This window comes from Strigops habroptila, chromosome 3, assembly GCF_004027225.2.
Source record: "Strigops habroptila isolate Jane chromosome 3, bStrHab1.2.pri, whole genome shotgun sequence".
Classification (NCBI taxonomy): domain Eukaryota; kingdom Metazoa; phylum Chordata; class Aves; order Psittaciformes; family Psittacidae; genus Strigops; species Strigops habroptila.
This window is the reverse complement of record NC_044279.2, coordinates 76,873,206-76,895,391: the sequence shown is the minus strand read 5'-3', so window position 1 is coordinate 76,895,391 and position 22,186 is coordinate 76,873,206. Positions and strand designations below refer to the sequence as shown.

The 22,186-nt window shown below is 44.9% G+C and overlaps 1 protein-coding gene across 1 annotated transcript; it reads right to left on the bottom strand.

The window, feature by feature from the left end:
- Positions 1-954: 954 nt before the first annotated feature.
- Positions 955-21,681, bottom strand: FAM83F (family with sequence similarity 83 member F). Its single transcript, XM_030478312.1, has 5 exons — positions 21,211-21,681; positions 17,299-17,466; positions 9,822-9,943; positions 8,497-9,209; positions 955-2,729 (listed from the first exon to the last, which is right to left on the bottom strand). The coding sequence occupies exons 1-5, from the start codon at positions 21,664-21,666 to the stop codon at positions 2,665-2,667; spliced, it is 1,524 nt and encodes a 507-aa protein (XP_030334172.1). The 5' UTR covers positions 21,667-21,681; the 3' UTR covers positions 955-2,664.
- Positions 21,682-22,186: the final 505 nt, after the last annotated feature.

The window sequence follows — 22,186 nt, the reverse complement described above, 5'->3', positions numbered from 1 at the left end:
TGTTCTCACATTCATCAAAGGAAAGAGAAAGTAAAGCACATTAATAAGTAAGCACAGGAGGAAAGGAAGGGCAAGTTAAATCAGTCTCCTGGACTGCTTGTGAAGTCACTCCACCCCAGATGAAGCAACAAAGACATAAAAACAAAGAGATAGAGGGCTTCCTGGAAAACCTGCCCATGTATCTCAACATGGTACTAATTAGTTAATTAACCTATTGCACAATTTTAAAAAAATAAATAAATAAATTTAAAGTCTGGGAGAACAAGGAAGCACCAGAAGACAATGTTCTTGTCAGAGCAAAAAATGGAACAGCGTTGGCCACATAAATTTCTCTCTGATCTCTGCTAACAAAGTGAAATAAATACAGGGAGACGAAAAAAAATAATCTCCCACACATCTGGAGAATAACGGAATTATGGCAAAGTGAAGCCATTTTAGACAATCCTACAAACATACAGTGAGTGGCTTTTGGCACATGAGCCATAAACCTGAAGCCAACAGGATAACTCATGTATTAAATTACTTCTACAATCCAAGTGATGGTGTCATTTCCAACACCTCTTTTCTCCTATTACCAGGAACAATTTTATAAAACACTGCTGATAATAGGAGCTGACAGACCCAGCTGTAAAACTACAGCTTGTTCCCAGAAACCTATAGAGTAGCAAGCATTTAACCCAGTGATAGGGGATGAGTATGTTTAAGAGAGGGCACAATACCTTTGGTGTTTGAGAGTCTCAAGACATTCCACAGAGTAAACTCAGAGTAAAACAGACCTGCTTGCCATTCAAGTTAAATATACTTCCAGGAAAGGCAGTTAATCAATCAATCAATCGAATTTTACCATCAACTACAGACAGCTGTTTCAGTGTAACAACCACTACTGCAACCCAGCAGCTCGAAGACTCTTTGGAACAGCTTGCTCTGTGTTGGGAGTGCAGCAGTTGCCTTTGGTGTGAATTCTTTGTGCAGTGAAAAACACGGATGCTTTCTCTAAACAAAAAAAAAACCAAACCTGTGTTTTTCTGATGTTTGGAGAGTGGTGGTTTTTTTTTTTTTGCAAGCAGGTATGTTAGTTTTCAGGTGTCTACTTGCAATTAGGATTTATTTTTCTTAGGTATCACAAGAGGGCTTATATACGACAGCAGAGTATGTAATTTAGATGGTGAGAAAGCCCAGTGAAACATCAATCCACACACTGAAGAAACAAAAACAACCCACTTCTACACTCTGTTAGTGGTTGGAACTGGAAAAGGGCCAGGAAACAAGAGTACAGAGGTGTCAGTCAGGTCCCATATAATGAATAGCTATGTATACTGTGAACCTGCAACTTGGAAAAAGTGGTGACTGAGGACATATGACAGAGTTCTGCAAAATCACAAATGGCAAGGAGAGAAGAAATAGGGGTCATCAAGAAAACCATTAAACCAGCCTGACAACAGTTCTTTTTCATACCATGCAATGAACTCAGGGTTCACTGCCACAGAACACTATGGAGGCCAGAAGCAGAAAAGGATTATTTAAAAAGGGACTAAGTGCATTCATTAAGGCCAGGTCCAGAAGGAACTGCCAGTTCAGAAAGTCCATGGACTGCTGGAACAGTGTCAGAGAAAGACCTCTGTATACAAGCTTTCTATTTTATGCTTCTGTGATCACATGTTACTGGCTATCCTCAGAGACAGGATAGCAGATTAGATGGCCTTTTGTCTGACTGCATGCAGTGCTTCTCATGGATTAAAGCTCTTGATTTTGGCATGATTTAGAGTTTGGAAAGGTTAACTTAAAAAGAAACATTTGAAAAGTTTGTATGCCTCCTGTGCTTCCTCTTTCAATCCTCAAAGATGTGCTCCTTAATCATTCAGTTTCCATGAATGGCAAAGTGTTGCTGAATTAGCAACAAAGAGGATTTTGTAACAGTCACTGAAAGCTCCACTATTGCTCCCAGATCCTGCCCAGTCCCCCTTACAAGGCATTTCTCCTGACCCAGTCTCAGCTGCAGGTTAAACATCCATTTTTTCTCTTTACTACATTCTTGCTAAATCACTTTGTTTGACTGCTACATACAGTTAAGATACTAATCTGTTGGCCTCCACTAGCTAAACCCTTCTCCCAGACCAGTCATTTCTGTGTGGATAAGTGACAACGGGAATCTACAGGAAGACTCCTTGTGGACAAAGGATTACTACGCTGTCTGTAAACATTCTTATTTCACCCAGAATTTGCCACTTCGATCGGATTTAGCCTTCCAGCCAGTCAGACCAATACATTTCTGCAATGCAGTAGAGTAAACAATGCGACACAGTCACTCTGAGTCTGTAGCTAGACAGACCGAAGTAGCAGCACAAGTAAGCCAGAAAATCTCCTGCATTTATCTGGACACAGAGCAAGCTCTTAGACCAGCCATCACAGTTGTTTTTATATATAAAATATGTGTGCACACAGACATATGGACTAATACATTCATCACTCTCATTTTAGGGACCAACCATCCAAAGTCTATGCTTCACCCAGTAAATGTGCTTTAACTGGGGGTGCCAGGTGAATCCAGGACCACACAGTGGCTTTACAGACCACTGCATGAGGTATGGCTGTAGGTTCAAAAGCAATCAAGAGGTTACTGTTCCAGCTTGTTCAGTCTTCGGTTCTCCAGACAATCCTTCCCAATCAAGATAACACACAGGTAGATTGTTTGTTTTTATCGCTCATAGCGGAGTTTGGACCCAGGTTACCTGGAATGAAAAGAAGTTAAAGTAATGTTAATGTTAAGTAAATAAGGTCTGGATAAAATTTGGACTCATGCTTCAAAATTCTCATGTTATTTACTCTACACCTTGTGTTAGACCTGGTATTTCCTACTACTGTGAAATGAAGAGACATTCAAGGAAGAGCAAATTCAAAGTATGCTATGGAGAAAACCACTGGAGAAGCATTTCCAGGCTTTGGCCTGCACTCAGGCCAGCTTCAGTGGTATTCTCATGTCCCAGTTGGCACTGAAAAACAGTCTGGCCATGACTTGGGTGGGAGGTTTTCCAAAGAGTGAGGTATGAAAAAAAAGCCAGGTCATCTCATCCATTTGATCCCCACACACATTCTCAGTAGAGGTCTTTTCATGTTCTGTGTTAAACATCTCAGGTACCAGTATGTCTACCATTTCCTTTGCAGGACAAATCCCAGGGCCCCAGGGTCTCTCACTTCAGTAGCAGGAGTATGCTGCCCCAATTTTTTATCATCTTAGTTTTTTATATTGCTCACTCTATGGATTCCTTCTCCATGCTCCCCATAGCTGTACTTTTCAATGCCTGCATCTCCTTCATTACAGCCAGTTGTTGGTCTGGATGCCCCAGCACAGTTTCTTCAAGCACTGCAATAAAGAGTGTTTGCAGAGGCTTTTGCAAGTAAAGGAGCTCATCTGTGCTCTAAGCTCAGCAAGGCTTACATATGCTATACACATGCTATACATATACTATACATATACTGCCCCAGGCTTACCTATAGCCCAGGGCAGCACATACTGAGAGAGGCTGTCGTGTGGCTTGCAGTCACTCTGGACAAGGGCAGATCCCACTCATGTATTTGTTCAGAAGGAAGGTATATGTACATCACCCAAGCAGTTGTAGCCAGTGGCCAGTATAGGGAGGGAACAGGGAGCAAAAACTGCCACAGGTCATGGTGACATGCTACTGAGAAGTCTCAACCTTGCCAAGATGAGGGAGCTTTCAGCCCAAGCACTGCCTCTGAACTGGGCTTCAAGTGAGTCATTTTTCATGTCACTCTCTTGCTTGTGGGTATTTGATCAATGTTTTCCTCATCCACAGGTGATGGGGAAGAGAATAGCTTTCTCCTCTCCCCCTCCTTCTCTCCACCTTCTTCCACACTGCAACTTCTTGATATCCACATGAGAGGCTGCACTGCAACCTGCCCTCACTTTTGTGGCTGCTCTGTATGCCTCCTCCCCACATCTCCCTATGGCATTTTGTTCTACCTCCTGTCCCCCCTTTGACCCACCCTGTATGTTACTACTAAGTTTATCATTACTCCTATTTCCTCACCACCCCTGTTCCCTTCCCTGTCTTATCACATTCAAGACCCTCATGTTTACCTTCAAAAGTGTCTATACTCCTCTCTGGTTAATCTCTACTCCCAGCTCCTTTATTTTTCTCACTTTATACTTGTCTTCTGACCTTTTTCTACAGATCCCGCTACAGTTAGAGCAAACACACTCCTTGTATGAACCCAGCAACATTCTCCTCTTCCTCTATAGAAAAAAGGCTGAAAATTCCAATTACCGCCTGTCCATGATCCCACTTCGGCTGAAAAACACCAGTGATAACCAAGCAGCTATTTCTGCAGTATTGTCATGCCCAGTGTAAATCCTGTTTCTTGCTGCAAGAAGCACCCAAAAGTGAAACAAAATCCTGCTATTAGGTATATATATTCTGCAACCAGTGCTCATGAGGAGCAAAGGCCAATATATGGAGCAACTCATGATAGCAGACCCTTCTGAATCGTCCCAATTTGCTTACTGCAGGGGAGAAAACAAGGTGAAAAGCCAGCGCCTTCCAAAGGCATGCAGCTTTCAAACCTTTGCAGTACTTCCCTGAAACTGCACACAGATGTCAGTGTCTTTGCTGATCACAGTAGAATCATAGAATCATAGAATCATAGAATCATAGAATCGTAAGGGTTGGAAAGGACCTTAAGATCATCTAGTTCCAACCCCCCTGCCATGGGCAGGGACACCTTGCCCTAAACCATGTGGCTCAAGGCTCTGTCCAACCTGGCCTTGAACACCGCCAGGGATGGAGCATCCACAACCTCCCTGGGCAACCCATTCCAGTGCTTCACCACCCTCACTGTAAAGAACTTCTTCCTTATATCTAATCTAAACTTCCTCTGTTTAAGTTTGAACCCATTAGCCCTTGTCCTACCACTACAGTCCCTAAGGAAGAGTCCCTCCCCAGCATCCTTGTAGACCCCCTTCAGATACTGGAAGGCTGCTATGAGGTCACCACGCAGCCTTCTCTTCTCCAGGCTGAACAGCCCCAACTTTCTCAGCCTGTCTTCATATGGGAGGTGCTCCAGCCCTCTTAGCATCCTCGTGGCCCTCCTCTGGACTCGCTCCAACAGCTCCATGTCCTTTTTATGTTGAGGACACCAGAACTGTACGCAGTACTCCAAGTGGGGTCTCACAAGAGCAGAGTAGAGGGGCAGGATCACCTCCTTCGACCTGCTGGTCACGCTTCTTTTGATGCAGCCCAGGATACGGTTGGCTTTCTGGGCTGCAAGTGCACACTGCCGGCTCATGTTAAGCTTTTCGTCAACCAACACCCCCAAGTCCTTTTCTGCAGGGCTGCTCTGAATCTCTTCTCTGCCCAGCCTGTAGCAGTGCCTGGGGTTGCCCTGACCCAGGTGTAGGACCTTGCACTTGGCTTGGTCCGCCCAGCAGCAGCTTAAAATTAACAAGATTCTGGTCAGGTTCAGGTTCAGAGCTGCTGCTGCTGTTGTGTTCCTAAGCAGGCAACAGTGAAATTCAAGAGCTGTGTCAATTTGATGATGTGGTTTAAGAAAACCTTGTAAGACAAAGCACAGTCTTTGTGCCCTGTGCTAGAACAACACCTCAGGATGTTAATTTGGACACTTATTGTGGGACATTACTATCTGTAGCCCTTGTATTTTCCAGACTCCCAATTCTGACTTGTAGGTATCCTTTTCTAGCATGCAAATACCGAGTCAGATTTTCAGACTCTGTCACAGAACACACTTTCATCACTTCCCAGTTCAGATTCTCTTCATCACCATTTGCTCTTACAAGGCTGAACCTGACCTTTAGCCTGCTTGAATAATGTCTTTCAATTACTCTGCGAGCTGCTTGGGGTGTGGATCTGGTCTCTCTATGCATTTGCAAGGTGGGATGTGTCTCTGTGGTACTAGAGAATTAATAGTGACTTTGGAGGATGTGTGCACAGGCAGGCCCACAGGGCTTAAGTGTGCTGTTTAATCTTTACAAAAGGTAAGGGCAGCTATTTCAAACTGCGAAGCTTTGAATAATTGCATCCTAACCTGACTGCATACCAAGCACCTTCTCCCTCCTTCGTTTCACTTCTTACCTCCCTTCTGTCACTCAGACTACTACAGCATCAGTTTTTACTAGACTTGCTCGAAGAAAAGTTAAACTTTAAAAACTAAGTCAGTTAGTTTTTACTACAGTTACATGAGAACAAAGTGCCTATTTTTATCTTGAAGCTGGAATTCTATTCATGCCCATGTTCAAGAATTTTTTATTAAATCCTAACGAAGCATGTGCTGCTGATTGAGTAGCTGCAGGATCTTCTGGGTAACACATTTTTTTCCTCTCTCTCTCATGAGTCTCCATCTTCCTAATGTGCCCTCTGCCATCTCTACTCACATGCTGCTTTGGGACTGTTAGTCTAGAGAAACTTTCACAAACAGTGATTCAATTCAAAAGCAACACCCAAGCAATGATCTTCCTCCAGCCTTTTACAACACCAGATGACCTAAGTCTACTTACACCATACTTCAAAAGCTGTGGACTCTCCCATTGCCACCATGAACAGGCATTCTTGGTTTGCATAAAACAAAAAATTACTTGCATGGACTCCTTGGAAAGACTTACCAGGTGAGGAAGAGCACAGCAGGAAGGCTGGTGTGCTGGACCTTCCCTGCACCTGACCTGATCTCAATTCTTCCCTCACCATTACTGAAAGAGGTGTCAGCCCTCAGGAAGTGGCAATAAATAAAACCTGAACATAATAGCACGATAGTGGCTTTGTGGAAATGGTCCAGACCAAGCATCAGACTGTCTGGCACAGATCCACTGGGTTAAAAGGAATAGGGACATCCCTGCTGCCCTGAGTGTGCAATGCCCCGGAAGGGGCCCCGCTGTTCAACTAGAGACATCAGACTCTTTCGTGCCTTAATCTGGGCCTGATTTTATCATGACGTTGCAGGAATGGTGGGCTGTCTGCTTTCAAACAGCTGACAGCGAGAAACTTGGGGCATCTCTGATCCTGTAAAGTGCTGACAAATCAGAGATTACACAATGCTCTACTTCTGTCACTAGAGGGTAGTGCAAGCCCTCAGGTCCATTCCTCCAAAAGGAAATGCCCATACATATCCCTATGAGCTTTCGAAGATACTGTTTTCCCGGCTCTGAGGAATGCGGCCCACCAGCATACACTGTGCTCAAGCTGTAAAGTGATTTGGAGAGAGGACTTCTTTAGACCAGGGTTTACTTCTGCCACCCAAAATGCCAAACACAAATCCTAAATAGTCTTAAATGAACTACCCATGCCCTCTTAGAGTTCCTCTCTTTCGTGTTCATTTGGCATTTTGAGTCTGTGCTTCATTTCACCAGAAATATTTCCAAGGACCTAATCAATTGCTGCTGTTAACCTTCCCGATACCTTGCTTTTGATTTTGGTCTCAGGAGAATGTCTTTCCATTTCATATCATGGCAGTCTCAAGGGAATTCAGTCTCTCTACGCCTGCATTTCACATTCATCAGAGCACAGAATGGTCTGTGGCCAGAAAAGTTGAGGAGAAATTTTCTCCCTAGAACTAGTTTATTTTCCTGCTGGCACAGGATGTATGGGCACCCAGCACAGCTCATTGAGAGAGGAAGACAACCAGGCTAAATAGTCCATAGATTTACTTCATTGTCGTAAAACATCTAAAACCTTGGGAAGTTAGCTATGAACCCATAAATTGGGAGACATCTTTATCATTTATGTCTTCAACCAGGTGAAGCCTTGGAATGATGTAGTGAAAATATCAATCATGCATTAGCAAAGAAAGAAAAGTTGAGATCTAGTACTTCTCCATAGCTTCTATTTTCAAAACGTTCTCCCTTATTTCAGGAGGTGATAAAAGAGCAAAATAAAGACTTCCACCTTCTCCTCCACTACTTGCCCCCTCACCTTAAAATAAACATGTTTTCCTCTCTTCTCCAGTTGTCACAGTAAACACATCTGACTAAACCCAAATGAGGAAAGGAAGGGTTACACTGAAAATCTGTCTGCACCCTGCTAGCTATGACAATAGTGAACATAGGCCAGGCTGGATGAGGCTTTGAGCAATTGGCTCTGGTGGAAGCTGTCTCTGCCCATGGCAGGGGGGTTGGATCTAGATGATCTTTCCAACCCAAATCATTCTATGATACTGCTGCTGTTTATTAGGGCAGTGCACTTCCTGAACTGTACACACAACCTGTTTTACATAAGGAAACATTCACCTTCCTCTCCCTTTGTCCCCTATCCGCTTGCTGAGAAGTATGGGAAAACATTTACATGAGAAGTACCAACTTTACAATAATACATTCATTAAATTGCCTTCAACTTAAATTGCCTGTATCATTTGATGCAACTTCTACTCTTCTTTGATCCCATACATTTTAATGTAGAGGAAACGACACCACCAATGAGCCAAACTCAGAACAAGAGACACAGAAACAGAATATGCTGGTAGAAGAGGTTTTACCTGAGGTGCCTCCAGTGCTCCGAACACTGGCATGGCCAATGCTGAGCCGCTCATATTCCAGTTTCATGTTCCCAAGATCTTCTCCTGAATGTCCTTCACTGGCAAAAGAATTGGCCTCAATGCTTGAGCCTGGAGACCGTTTGGCCTTGCGACTAAAAAGCCCACTTGCAAACCGTTTTCCTTGCTTTGAATTGGCCTGTGCATCTTCTTTCTTCACATCACGAATAGACTCTCTGGATTTAGATTTATTTTTCAGGTCCATGTGGAGCCGAGACAGCAGTTTCTGGGGGCTCCGATTCAGTTTGTTCAAGTTCTCCAGAGGAGGATCAATTTCCGGGAACTCTTGCTCCAATGTGACTAAGTCATTCAGAAACTGATTTAACCGTTTCTTTGACTCACTTGATTCATCCTTTTCCATGTTCCCCTGATTATCTTGCCTGTGTCGTGAAGCCCAGAGCATCATATCACCACGGGTTGCCCCTGCCACTAAACCATACTTGGGGTTAATGAACTTCCGAGCTACAGTGGAGGAATGAAAGCCTGGCTTCCCAATTCCAAGAAGGAATGGGTTAGCAATACCCAGTTCCTTGTGGAAATTAACCTCCTCTGAGATGGCATAGAGCTCACGAAATTCAATGTCAAACATCTCCACGTGCTGTCCTGTCAAGACTAGCAGAATGTTTCTGTCAATGTGGGATGAACTCCATGTGAAGCTGAAAGTAGGAAACAGAACCAGCATTAGATTTCTGGGTGCATTCTTGACCCAGCCCACCTACCAATATCTAAGATACTATAAAGGAATATGCAGCATCGTGCCATTTGCCCATATGTCCTTGCCAAGATGGGTCAGGATAGATACATGAAGCTTAATACTGCTCTTCGTTAGGCACACAGACCAGATCTGGAAGAAAAGGCCCTAAAACCCTGAAGGACAGTTTACCCTTTTAAAAAAGCAACACTGCATCAACAGGAGGAGCCCCCAGACTGGAAACCTCACTGAAGAGAACTGAGCACAGTGGCTGGTGGGGAGTCCTTGCAGACCACCACCTGATGCAGTATGGAACTATCTCTAGGCAACTGAAATGGTCCTCTAGCTGGGGCATGTTCTGTTCTCTCAGGAGCAGCTTGTGCTCTATGCCACCTTCTCTGTTGTCCCACCCCAGTTTCTGCACACACCACATTTTACAGAGGCTGGGATAAGAAAGGGAATGATACAGAAAGAAGACTCTCAAGCAAAGTCACAAGCCATTCAAGACTCTCAAGCAAAGTCACAAGCCATTCTTTACACAAAGACTGTAGCTTTGCCTCATGCAAAAGCGACCCACCTGTATGATCCAGTGGCCACCTTTTCACCATCCACCATCAGAAATCGGGATGCCAGTGTGCCTCTGATCTTCCCTGCTGGCATGTAGAACCCAACTCCTGTCACAGAACGTATACGGATATTCTAACAGGGAGGTGAAAAGACCAAATGTCACAATAAATAGGGCAGAGAATGAGATAATTGCCAGCTCCAAGTCTTAACATGTCACTCACATTATCTCACTACTTCTGGGACTACAGCTCATTTAGTATCAGCCACCAGAAATCAGAAGGGTTGCAGAAAGAAAAGCATAGTGCCATAAGACCTGTTGTCATCCCCTGCCAAAGCAAGTCACTCCCCTCCATCAGTTTATAGCTCTGTCCAATGGGTCAGCATCTTTGTAACCCTGCCTGCTGTATTCAGCTATTCATCTTAGCCCACTGGCAAAACAATGCTTTCAAAATCAAGTAATCCTCCATCTCCAGTCCTGTGCTATAGCTCAGAAGGCCCAGCCCAGTTTGGGGGAATGATTCAGAGGAAGCTCTGAGTCATGTCGGCACTCTCTGAATCCTGATCCCTACTCCACAGCACTCATGAGCTCTTCTCCAGGTTACATTAGCAGGACCACAAACCAAGGAAGTTTGCAACACTGTGCAGTGCAAAGGACACGGTTACTTGGAGGGTACTGTATGAGACAGGGGTAGATTAAGTTCTTTTTGTGCTTGTGTTGTGATTCCCAGCAACACATGGCTTGGCAAAACTGGGCAAATTAGAAGACTGGACAATTTAATTATTACAGAAGAGAGGAGAAAACAATTCCATCACTCAAAAGATAGATGTTTCCTGTCTAACAAAAGGAGAACCCTGACCTTTACAATTTTGCTAAGAACCCCAAATAGAGTGTCCACCCAGATTCTTCGCTATTCAACAGAGAGTGAAGAAACACAGAATGTTTTCTGAACAAAAGGAGTGAGGTACATCTACTGATGTCCTGAATAGATCAGCAAAAATCTCTGAAGAGGAGGAAGGAAAAACTTTTCATTAAGTGAATATAAGTAGTTACAAAAAGAATACCTCTCCCCAAACCTCCTGTTTCACACCCTCTGGCCAGCTAACCTACAAGTAATAAAACAAAGCACTACCAGGCACAAGAGAAAACACAGATTTAAGGTCACACAATTTTCAGCAGCAGATGTATGCTTGCGCTTACTATAAGAATTGATTTGCACACAAGTCCAACACATTTGGACCAAGTGTTATTCTGCTCATGGGTCCTGGCTGCATGCGGCTAAATTGCCAAACTGTCCAAGATGAAACAACACCCCTCACCCCCCCAAAACCCAAAGTATTGTCAGTATAAGTTTAGAGCAAATTATCTTGTCACTCTGACACACAAATATAGACCATTTTATTCACTCGACCATCTGTTTCTGTAAGAATTCTTTTAACACTGAAAAGCTAAGAGTCTTGTGATCTGGAGTAATAAAGCCAGGGCTGGGAGTCAAATAGTCCCAAGCGTAATCACAGTTCTGACACTATTCCCTGTGATGTTCTGGGAAAGTCAATTCACCTTTGTCTCATTCTTCCCCCATCTGCAGAGCAGGAGAATCATGAGGATTTGGCTAATGCTAGCACAGCCTTGGATCCCACAAAGAGCTAAGTCCTACGATTATAAACCTCACTGACAGCTTAAATATTGATAGGCTATAGAAATCAGCATGCAGGAACAAGTGATTATAAGAATGCAGATCTCTTTCAAATAACATTTTTCTGACTATAACTCTTACCTTTTGAATCTGTTCCTCTTTGCCTCATTAAAATACAGCAGTAGCAATATAAATTCTGACTAACAGTAACTGATGATACTACTATTTTGCAGCCATCTATTGCTTGATCTGTCTGGAGTCCTGTGTGGGCATTAGCTAATTAACGCTCACAACACTGCTGAAAGTATTATTACCCTGTTTTAAAGATGAGGAGCCTGAGAGAGAAAAAGATGAAGTGACTTGCCCAAGGCCTAGCAGTGAGTCATATGTGTGGGATGCTGAATACAGGTTGGGTACAGCACGGGAGAAAGGGTGCCCCTTGCAGTATTTAGAATAACATTTGTAGCTGGCTGGCTGATCACCTGAAATAGTTTTTTTCCTTGCTGAGTGAAGTTGAGTGCTGGATTGGCCAAATCATGGAATATTGATTGCAAGTGCCAAGAAGGACTCTTCTTCAAATCAGTCAACACATGGGTCCTGTACCTTTATGAATCAAGAAATACCAGCCTGTGTGAGCAGAAAGTTTCTGAGCATGTAACAAGTGTGGATTTTATTGTGTTTCTATGCTACATCATCTTCTTTCGGTGGGAATAAAGCACACCTGAGTTCCTGCAGTAACTGAGCTACATATAATGCTTAGAAAGGCACAGAGGGGATAGAACCAAACAGCTGAACACATAAACCTCCTTGAACAAAGTAGTGCATAAATACATCTTGAAATGCAGAAAACAAGCACAAAGTCATATAAACATCGAATCACTTAGGTTATTTGTATAATGTTTTCTGCCTTGAAGAAACATGGAGCATTTGTAGATTGATATATCAAGCTGTACAGAGGAGGAACAAGCCTGGGTTCATGTACTGCAGACTACACAACAACAAAAGAGGAAAGACAAATATAAATGAGGTGATATTGCAGCCATTTTGGGGAGTGTGGGGGAGACACTACTGTTACAGTAGTAATAAATATTTTGGGTGGATGACCAGAGAGTTCACCAGATAGAAGTGACCCCTCCACATCTGCTATTCTTGCAGAAGCCTGCTTGAGATCTGTCATATCCTGGCTTATGGAAGCTGCAGCCTGCATTAAATGTCCACATTTGCTTTACACAGGCTTGCACCACTCCTCATCACAAGCAGTGACTAGCGTCTCCCTGGCAGCAATTTAATATGAACTAGTAACAGTCAAGCCTGACAGAGCATCCTAATACAAACAGTGAAGGAATCAGTCTTTCTTGCTTTATTGTGACACACTCTGAATCCACGGAAAGTTAAATTAGACCCAGTTTAGAAAGGTTGTGTTGTGACTGACACTTTGTTATCACTGGACAGACCTGGGCAGTAGTGCTTACAGCTGGGGATGAGTTGGGAGGATACTCAAGACAGACCCTAAAAGAAAGCATTTTAAGTACTTCCAAAAGGGAATCCTGTGTGTACTCTTCCTTTTAGAACAACTGCTGATATGTATGATCTTTATTTCAAGTTGGGATGGATGGCATGAGGGACGTCTAAACTAACAGATGTAAAATAGAAAAAAGCAGTAGCTGATAGATGACAGTGACTCCACAGACCCTTACATTGACGGTGGTTTTCAAAATACGGAGATCCCCTTTCTGCTGTCCCTGGAAAAATCAGATCCCTTCAGTCAATAGAATTCACTAGGATAGCTCCCGTCCTTTGTTTTCTTGTACTACTGCTTCACCCTATGTGTTTGCCCCAAAGGGTTCTGGAAAAGGCATGCTTGTTGACCAAATAGTAAAACTTGCAGGTATTCGAATCATAGAATGGTTGGGGTTGGAAAGGACCTTAAGATCATCTAGTTCCAACCCCCCTGCCATGGGCAGGGACACCTCACACTAAACCATGGCGCCCAAGGCTCTGTCCAGCCTGGCCTTGAACACTGCCAGGGATGGAGCATTTACCACTTCTTTGGGCAGCCTGTTCCAGTGCCTCACCACCCTCACAGTAAAGAACTTCTTCCTTAGATCTAACCTGAACTTCCCGTGTTTTAATATAAACCCATCACCTTTTGTCCTATCACTACAGTCCCTGATGAAGAGTCCCTCTCCAGCATCCTTATAGGCCCCCTTCAGATACTAGAAGGCTGCTGTGAGGTCTCCGCGCAGCTTCTCTTCTCCAGGCTGAACAGCCCCAACTTCCTCAGCCTGTCTTCATACGGGAGGTGCTCCAGCACCCTTAGCATCCTTGTGGCCCTAATATATATAAATACTGAAAGGAAATTCCAAAAATTTCTTAGGCAGAAGCTTTTCAGAGTTCCTGAAGTGAGGGTAGGAATTCCTTATGTGTTGGGAAAATGAATGTAAAAATTAACATGAAGGTGAACTTCCTGCAGGTAACTCATTCCCTGGGCTTGCTTGGAGCTCTAGGTGAACTCCCTGTCTTTGAGCAGTAGTGTCTGTTACTGCGGTCTTGATTAGCAAAAGCACGGGGAGAAAGAGAACTCGTCTAAAAGATGGTGAGAACAGCCACTCTCAGATCAACAAAAAGAGGATTTTTGTGGAACTATGAATTTTGTATTTATAAGTACTTTGATCCATTGTGATCTCCGAAGAACACTCCTTGTTGTGACTGACACTTTGTTATCACTGGACAGACCTGGGCATAACAAACATAACAGAAGTCTGGCAAACCATGTCCTGTAGGCTCAGGAAGCCACATGACCTATACACATAGGACACGCTCTTACTAACAGCCCAGCATGAATGTGTCAATGATTTTTAGTGATCTCTGGCCTTCAGACAAAAATTGAGGTTTTCTCATTTCATGCTTGGAGTCAGTAAAGAACTTTTTGTCTTTTTTTGTTTTGTGAGGTACTGTCTTCCTACAGCGGTTTCCCTCCTGGGAGACTGTCAGCAGATCATGATACTTTGCCATCCCAAAATGATACACTAGCCAGGAATTTTGTGAAAATGCCCAGTACTGTATGTAGACAAAGGAGCAAAATCCAGTATTAACAGTAAACCTCCCTGTATTAGGACTGTTGAAGTATTCACTCTGTGTTGGATGAACAGAGCAATGGAAACAAAAGGGTGGGAATCTGAACGATCTGAGCACCTGGTGATGACAGAAGTAAGAATAAGCATCCTTGCCCTGTAGCAACAACAGCCTACGGTAGCATGTCATCTCCCCCTTCGCTGGGATCAGAACTTACCTCTAAACTTTAAAGTTACATCCCATATTACTGCAACTTTCTGAGAAAAAAGACATCCTGGATTGTCCAAGTATTCTAAAGAAGGGCAGGAAGTACAGCAGTGGGCCACTGGTGAATATCTTTTAGAAGAAAACAAAATGATGACACAAAAAGACAGTGTAAGGAAAGAATGTTTTCCCTGATGCTGAAAATCTGTGGCGGGGGGGGGCGGGAATCAGACATCAAAGCAGATGTCAGAAGAAAGTAAGTCATAAGTAAGGAATGGGTGAATGATAGAGTTAACCGCACTAGAGTTTCTCATTCTTCCTCAGCAATTCCAGCATCATCTGTGATCTGTGTAGGACAAAACGATTCTGCCTGAGCAAGACTGGAGGCCCAGCTTGCTGTCTTTTTAAATCTGGGTCTTCAACAGTAAAAGATCAAAATGACCCTCGACACATTCCAGCAATGAGGTGGAGGTGGGGGAAGTCATGAAGGGGAAGCCTTAACCTTGCTTGAGATTCCTTGGGTATCTAAAGCCTGGTGTCAGGGGAATCACTGTATGATGACTTCTGCCATACTGACCCAAGCAGCAACATAAATACATCCAAGGCAGCCTTGGGCAGGATACTAAGAGACCATCTTCTCTGAGAGGCAAATGACCTGTTTCCCCTTACAGGAAGACTCTTCCCAGTCCTTCCATAGTACTATAGACAGGAATGAACTGCATTGACCTTAGCGAGATTAGCTAAAGCCTTAGCCATACTGGAAAAATAATACAACTACATTAAGGGCAATTTAAGATACAGTCTGAGATAGCTGGGAAAGAGGGCAAAAAGCTGAAGGACAGCACTCTGTGGGCTGGAGCTCTGCAGGTGTGAATAACTAGGTCAAAAAAAGAATGTTAAAAAGTTCTTTGCAATGGACATCCTTCAGCTCAACTTGTACTTGGATTTTTTTTAGCAGGAGTCTAATGAGAAACACAGCAAGGGCTGCTGTGAGAGAAGGAAAGCACAGAAAGGACACAGAGAGTTTTCTCCTGCTATTGAATACATCGGTTTGAACTCTACCTCTTTGGAAAGGGTAACACAAGCAGGTTGCTACAGGACCTAGTCACTGCTGTGGCATGTCACTGCATAATTGGTTTTGGAGGGTACAGTCTGTATAGATACCTACAGGGAAAGAGGTAAGAGGAAAAGCAGAAGGAGACTGCTTACTGTCTGAAAACAGAGAAGGCAGACAAAAAGGAACCCACCCCTCCAACAGCATTGCAACTTTTTCTAAAATGCCAGGGCATCTTTTTATCCAGGACTTAAAATATGCAGTACTGAAGGCATTATTCCTACACATGATGACACGGTGAGAAAATTACTGGGAAATGGGTACCAAAGCAAACGGAACTACTGCTGTGATTTCACAGTTTTGTACCAAAGAGATTCAAGCCTAAGCCACAGAATACCCCTGAAGCTTGAAACAGGCCTGTCTTGCTTTCAAAGACAACAGAGGAAAGAAACTTCCAACTCTATTTTGGAGAAAGATGAGAAAGCTGCTTGGCTGGATGTCTTTTTTGATGAAGTCCAGAAACTCAGAGCAGAGTGATAGTTCACAGGAGCACTGTTCAAATATATGCAAGTAATTTTCATCCAGATCTAAGATGATTCTCCTAAAATGGTTACTATCATACAATCATAGAATAGTTTAGGTGGGAAAAGACCTTAAAGATCATCAAGTCCAACTGTTCACCAATATGAGCCTCTATAATCTTCAGAGCTTTCTGAGTTTTGGTTGTGGTTTTTTTAACTATTAATTGAGTGTTTATGGAAGATCTGCCCTTCCTCCAGGCAAAAAGGCTTTATTCCCCCCCCCCCCCTCCACTGCTCAGAACAGTTGGATCACAGGAGAGGAGTCTGGCATCCCATAGGTTGTTTCCAACCTAGCAACTTTGTCAGTATTCAGAACAAGTCTGTAGTAGTGACAGTGACTAAAAAACATGAAAAAAGGCAAGGAATACAATACTAACTATAAACACAAAGGATTTCAGTCAGTATGTAATGGAATGAGATTCTACTGAGGCTGCTTCTGCCAGCCATGCTAGGCTGATGACTCAGTTGTGCTGCATGCACTATATGAAGGCATATTCTGATATGGAACTGGGGATCAGATATGCTCCTCAATCCCTTATGTTCTCAGGCAAAGGAGGACTACAAGCTCATTCACTCCCAGATGATCACTGCTGGATAGGAAAGTCTTGATTTCATGGAGTGTATGTGTCCTATAACTGAGATCCATGCAGACAACAACTCATAGAGCTACTTTGGATTCTAGTTTGAATCCTTGCAAACAGGAATTTCCTCAGACAATTTTCTTCCTAAACAGGAATTTTTAGGTCACAAGCTCTCAGGTGAAAGGCAAAAAATCCAAATCTTTCCTTTCCTTCTGTATTAGCAAGCCACTCTCTTATTCCTCCATGTTCCACCAACCCCTGTCTAAGTGCTGTGATGTGACTTGTTGGAAGATGTGTTTGCCTGTCTGAGTGAGTTCCGAGATTGATTACTCCTGACCTGCAGTATTGAATATCTTACCCGGATCTGCAAGTCACTGAGGTCAAGGCATCTGCACATTTCCAGGAAGAGCTTCACACCCTCCTCATCTAGGATTATGTAGACTGGGATCCAGCGCTTGTATGCTGCATCAACAATATCGCGGAAGATGTCCCGGTCTGTAAACACATCCATGACCACTGCAATAATCTGGAAACAAGAAGACAGTAGACAGACAACTGAATAAAATATTAGGAACTGAAAGGGAGGCCCATCACACTCATGCAAAATAAAGGAGAGCACAGATACCAGAATACGGAGGAGGAGGATATAGGAGAAACAAAAGTACAGGGATGTACATGCCCAAGCACTGATGATAATCTTGTAATTTTCTGCTTTGGCTCCTGCTGCACTTTGGAAGGAACTTAATAAATGTCTTTGACAGTTTTCCTTCTTCTAAGAGAAGATGGCTTATTTCAGCAGCCTGGGGGAATGCTCAATACCTAATTTCTCCTCTGTATTGTATTTGTTGTCTCTGTGAGGATCCACTTAAAGCAAAGAACACCACTGAAAACAGATTGAAAAAGAAGAGTGAAAAACACAGCTCTGACACTTACTCAGAAGGTGACTAATGGAAGAATGAATGTGCTGAGGAACTAAGGCCCGAATCCTCAGCCATGATGCATAGTGCAGACAAGAATTTTATTTTCCTTTTTTCCCCAATTCCCTGTAAGAAGTCTGCTCTCAGGGCTGGCTTCCTGAGGAACGTCCTATGGAGCTCAAACATAAACATCTCATATTTGTCAGGAAGGGACTGGGATCTGTATTCAAGATTTGGAGGCAAAATGATCGTTCCCTCTCTTCACATGTACATTTTTTCTGGTATAAAACTAATCTCTCTTTCCAGGCATAGATTTTACATAAAAACAAAAGGCTGCACTGACGTGACAGACAAGCCTGAACATCCATAGGATGAGTAACAACAAAACCAAGAAGGTTCTGGGCAACTTTAATGCTGATCTTGTATGATTTGTTGTTCTTCTCCCTTTCTCATGCTGACAGTATGCTGGCAATAGAGTTGCCTTAACTTCCCAGGCGTTGGGGTCACAGTGATGAGCCCAGGCTGTGCTGAGGAGGTCACATCCAGGTGATTGGAGCTGAAGACTGGATTGAACAGTAGGATTTTCTTCACTTGAAGTTTGGAAGAAGTGCAGCTCAAGTTGAAAGAACCCCCTATGGAAAGGGGAATAATTCTCACCAGAGACTTCTTTCCTTTCAAAAATGCCCTTGAACAAATTGCTTTTGGGAAAGTGATGCCACAGTAAACGTCCCCTACTGTGTTTGCTGAGTCTCTGCTTGTACAGCCAACAACAACCAACACATCTGCTCTGTCAGGCTTCTTCTGTCAACAGTGCTTACACAAGCTTTTCTTTGTTAGAAAAAGGAAAAAAAAGCTGACATTGTGTTTATGCTCATTATTAATATGTAGGTTCCTGATACAGGTGAACTACGATGGAGCTACATTATACTAATAGTAAGCTCCCATATAACTTCTGCTAGGCAGAACTGGATTTCGTGTCCTGCCTTGGTTCTCACTTCCCAGCACAAAGCAGCAAGATGCAGGAAATGTTACCAGAACCTCTGAAAATTAAAATACAGTGACCTTTTGCCACTTTAGTCCTGAATAACTTTATATATAGGCAGATTATAATTAAAGGCATGAACAGTTCATGCACTAATTCAGGCCTGTTATGCTCCCACTCCCCTCCACACACTGTGGTATTGATGCAGTAATTGATGCAGCAAAAAAAATAGGAGCAAGAATATTCATTTGAAACAAGAACATCCACATAGAGAATTGATCGAGAATTGATCAAGAATTGATAGCAGAAGTGTTGTTTTCTTTCCATCCCTTCCATCTGCAATGAGTTCAATGATTGCAGAAATTACACCACGTCCTGGACAAACCATTAATTGTTGGTACTGGCCTTGCAATATGAAGGGATGGTTCCCTCCAGGCTTTAGGTCTCTGGATCAGTTCAGGCTTCTTTTCAAGACTGTGAATTAAACCCATGCAAACTGCAGTCCTGTTCAAAAAGCAGATGAGCTGCCTTGCCGGTGGCACTTCCAAGCCAGCAAAATGTGCAGTGGGCAACCCCTGTTGTTATGTTAGTCTTCTCATACCCTTGCCGCAAGATTACCTAGGAGTGTTCCCAAGTACAGCAAGTCAGAGCATGAGCGTCTGCCCCTGCAAGAGGTTTTTCCCATTCCTCTATCTATCCCATGGATAATAAACTTATCTATTAGGTCCATAGGTGTGCCTAGCTCTTCATAGATATGTGAAGATTGGCAAGCATTAACTTGCCAATCTCACTGCAGCAAGGCAGCTTAATTAACATATGTTTGTAAAACACTGATGATAAGCCACCCACAGACATGTGCCACATTACTAGTATCTGTTTAGACCCCCCCCTCAAAAAAACAAAACCAACAAAACCCCACTCTCATCTGCTGAACCAAAAGCTGCTACCTGCAGACTTTTTATTTGCCAGGGCCAGCTCAGCCGAACACAATAGGCACAGTTACCTATGAAAAGGATCATTAAACACCCAAATGGTTGTTAAACATGAAACCACCTTTGGGCTGGGAGGGGCATAGTTTGTCCAGTCAGTGAAAAACATGAAAATCTAGAAAGGAATTAATTACTTCTAGGTGCCAGGCACAGCTATGGAAAAGAGCAGTTTCCCAGTGCTTTCCCATTGCTATGAATGCCTCTACAGTCTGTAGAGGCGTTTGGAGCAGCGCAAAGATGATGTGACATTGCACTAAAAATCCTTAGGCTTAAGGATTTTATCGCTTCTGGCTCTTGTGTACGACTGATCACACCAGTCACTGAACAGGATTATGGGGTGCGCACGTACTTCTGTGAGCAGGGAGCCGAGAAGATCATCCACTGGATTAATTAATGCCTCTCTGGAAGTTTTCAGTGTTTCCCAGCAGATTTGGTTTTAACAAGTCTGCAAAAGTTGTGTGTATAGTGTGTGCTGGCAAGGACGAAGAAGGGAAGGATGAAGCAGGTGGAGGAGGAAATACCTGCTGCATTAGCAGAAAAAAAACACCAGAAAGCAGCAAAACTAAAAGCGGGAATGAAGTCTCCTGGGCTGTTAGCCCCCTTCCCCAGGGGGGATGTCAGCTCTGAAGGGGATCTGTTCTTGGGTGGTCTTCCCTGGAAATTTCACCTACACGTACAAAAACCTCCTCATTGCCCCCTCCTATTCAGCACAAGCTCTTGTAGCATTGTGGCTAGTTTGTTTTCTTGCCAGAGGTGTCCTGTCACCACTAACAGTCCCTTCCAGCCAAAGATAAATAGGAGGAACAGCCACATATTGTCTGTGCTCTGGCTGCTCCCAGTCCAGGCTGGATGGTGCTGAGACCACAAAAAATAAACCCAAAAAAACACCACTCCATAACCAAACTCGCTGCCCTGTGTTTAACTAGGGATACCTGCACATACAGGTTGGACTTGATGATCTTAAAGGTCTTTTCCAACATAGCTGATTCCATGATTCTACACGAGAGGTGGTCATGACGGCATCATGACCTGCCTTTCCCTGAGTCAGAGGATCAGACTGGAACAGAACGAAGCAAACCACCAACCAGTTTGGGGGTTGGGGGATGTGTGGGGGTTTAATTCCATCCCAGGCATCAGCTTTGGCAAACTGTGACTCACAACAAACCGCAGGGAGGGCCCTGCCTGGTGGACGCCAACCAACTGCAGAGGGTACAGAAGGGTCCAAAGAGGAAAGCCTGGCCATGGTGGGCAAGCTATCGCCTCCCTTCCACCCCACACGCCCCCGGCCCAAGCCCTCCACCAGGGCAGCTGTGGCCCAGGCGTGAAGGCGGGCAGGGATACCCTGTTGAGGGCAGCAGCCTCGTGTGGTGGCCGGTCCCTACCTTCTGCGCCTGCTGGATCATCTCCCGCACCACCTCCTTCAGGTGTGGTGCACCCTCCTCCTTGCGGGGGTGCGTGAAGAGGGCTACCCGGCTGATGCCCCGGTAGAAGGTCTTGTCGGTCCAGCCCAAGTCCAACGGGGGCACCTCCGTGTCCGAGCACTCGGGCCAGTAGGCCAGCGAGAGGGTCTCTCCGCCCGGCCCCCGCGCCACCTTGCCACCCTCCGCGGGGTCGTCGTATCCCCGCCATCCGCTCCGCAGGGCCTGCAGCTCCTGGCTGGAGAGAAAGTCACGGAGCTGCTCCTTCCTCAGCGCCTCCCGGTAGGCCGCCTCGCCCCGGGTCACCAGCGCCTCCAGGGCCCGGCGTTGCTCCTCGCTGTAGTAGAAGCGGGCCTGGGTCTCCGTCACCTTCTCGTTGACGTGCAGCTCGTCCAGCAGCAGCACCTGGGACTCCGCCATGCCGCCGGCTCCCGCAGCTGCGGCCGGCCGGGACAGGAGGCTGCACACGGAGGGAAAGGCAGCGCCGGGACCGCCTCACCTGGCCTGCCCGAGCCCGCCCCGACGGGTGGGGCGGCCGCGCCGCCCTGTGCCGGCCCCGCACGCTCCACGCTGTCCCTTCGGCCCTACCCCTGTCCCACCTCGCCTCGGGGCCGGCTGTGGGACAGGGGTGGCAGTCCCACGCCACGGCCCTCACCGGGGTCCTTGACCACAGCGCTTGGAGGAGAACCAGGCCTGGGCGCAGGGTGCAAATGCAAAAGTCTATTTAGGAGGGGCTTCCCCACTTTTTCAGCCGTGGCAGCCAGCCGAGAGGTGCTCATGGGGGAACGGGGGGGCCGCGAGTAGGGCCGGGAGGGGGCCAGAGCACGACGGTAACCTCCAGAGTACCACGGTGGCTGCAAGCCATGGCCGGTCGGCTGCAGTGGGCTGCTAGCCAGCCCTCTCCAAATCCACTTACGGAGCAGCAGCAGCAGCTCAGCGA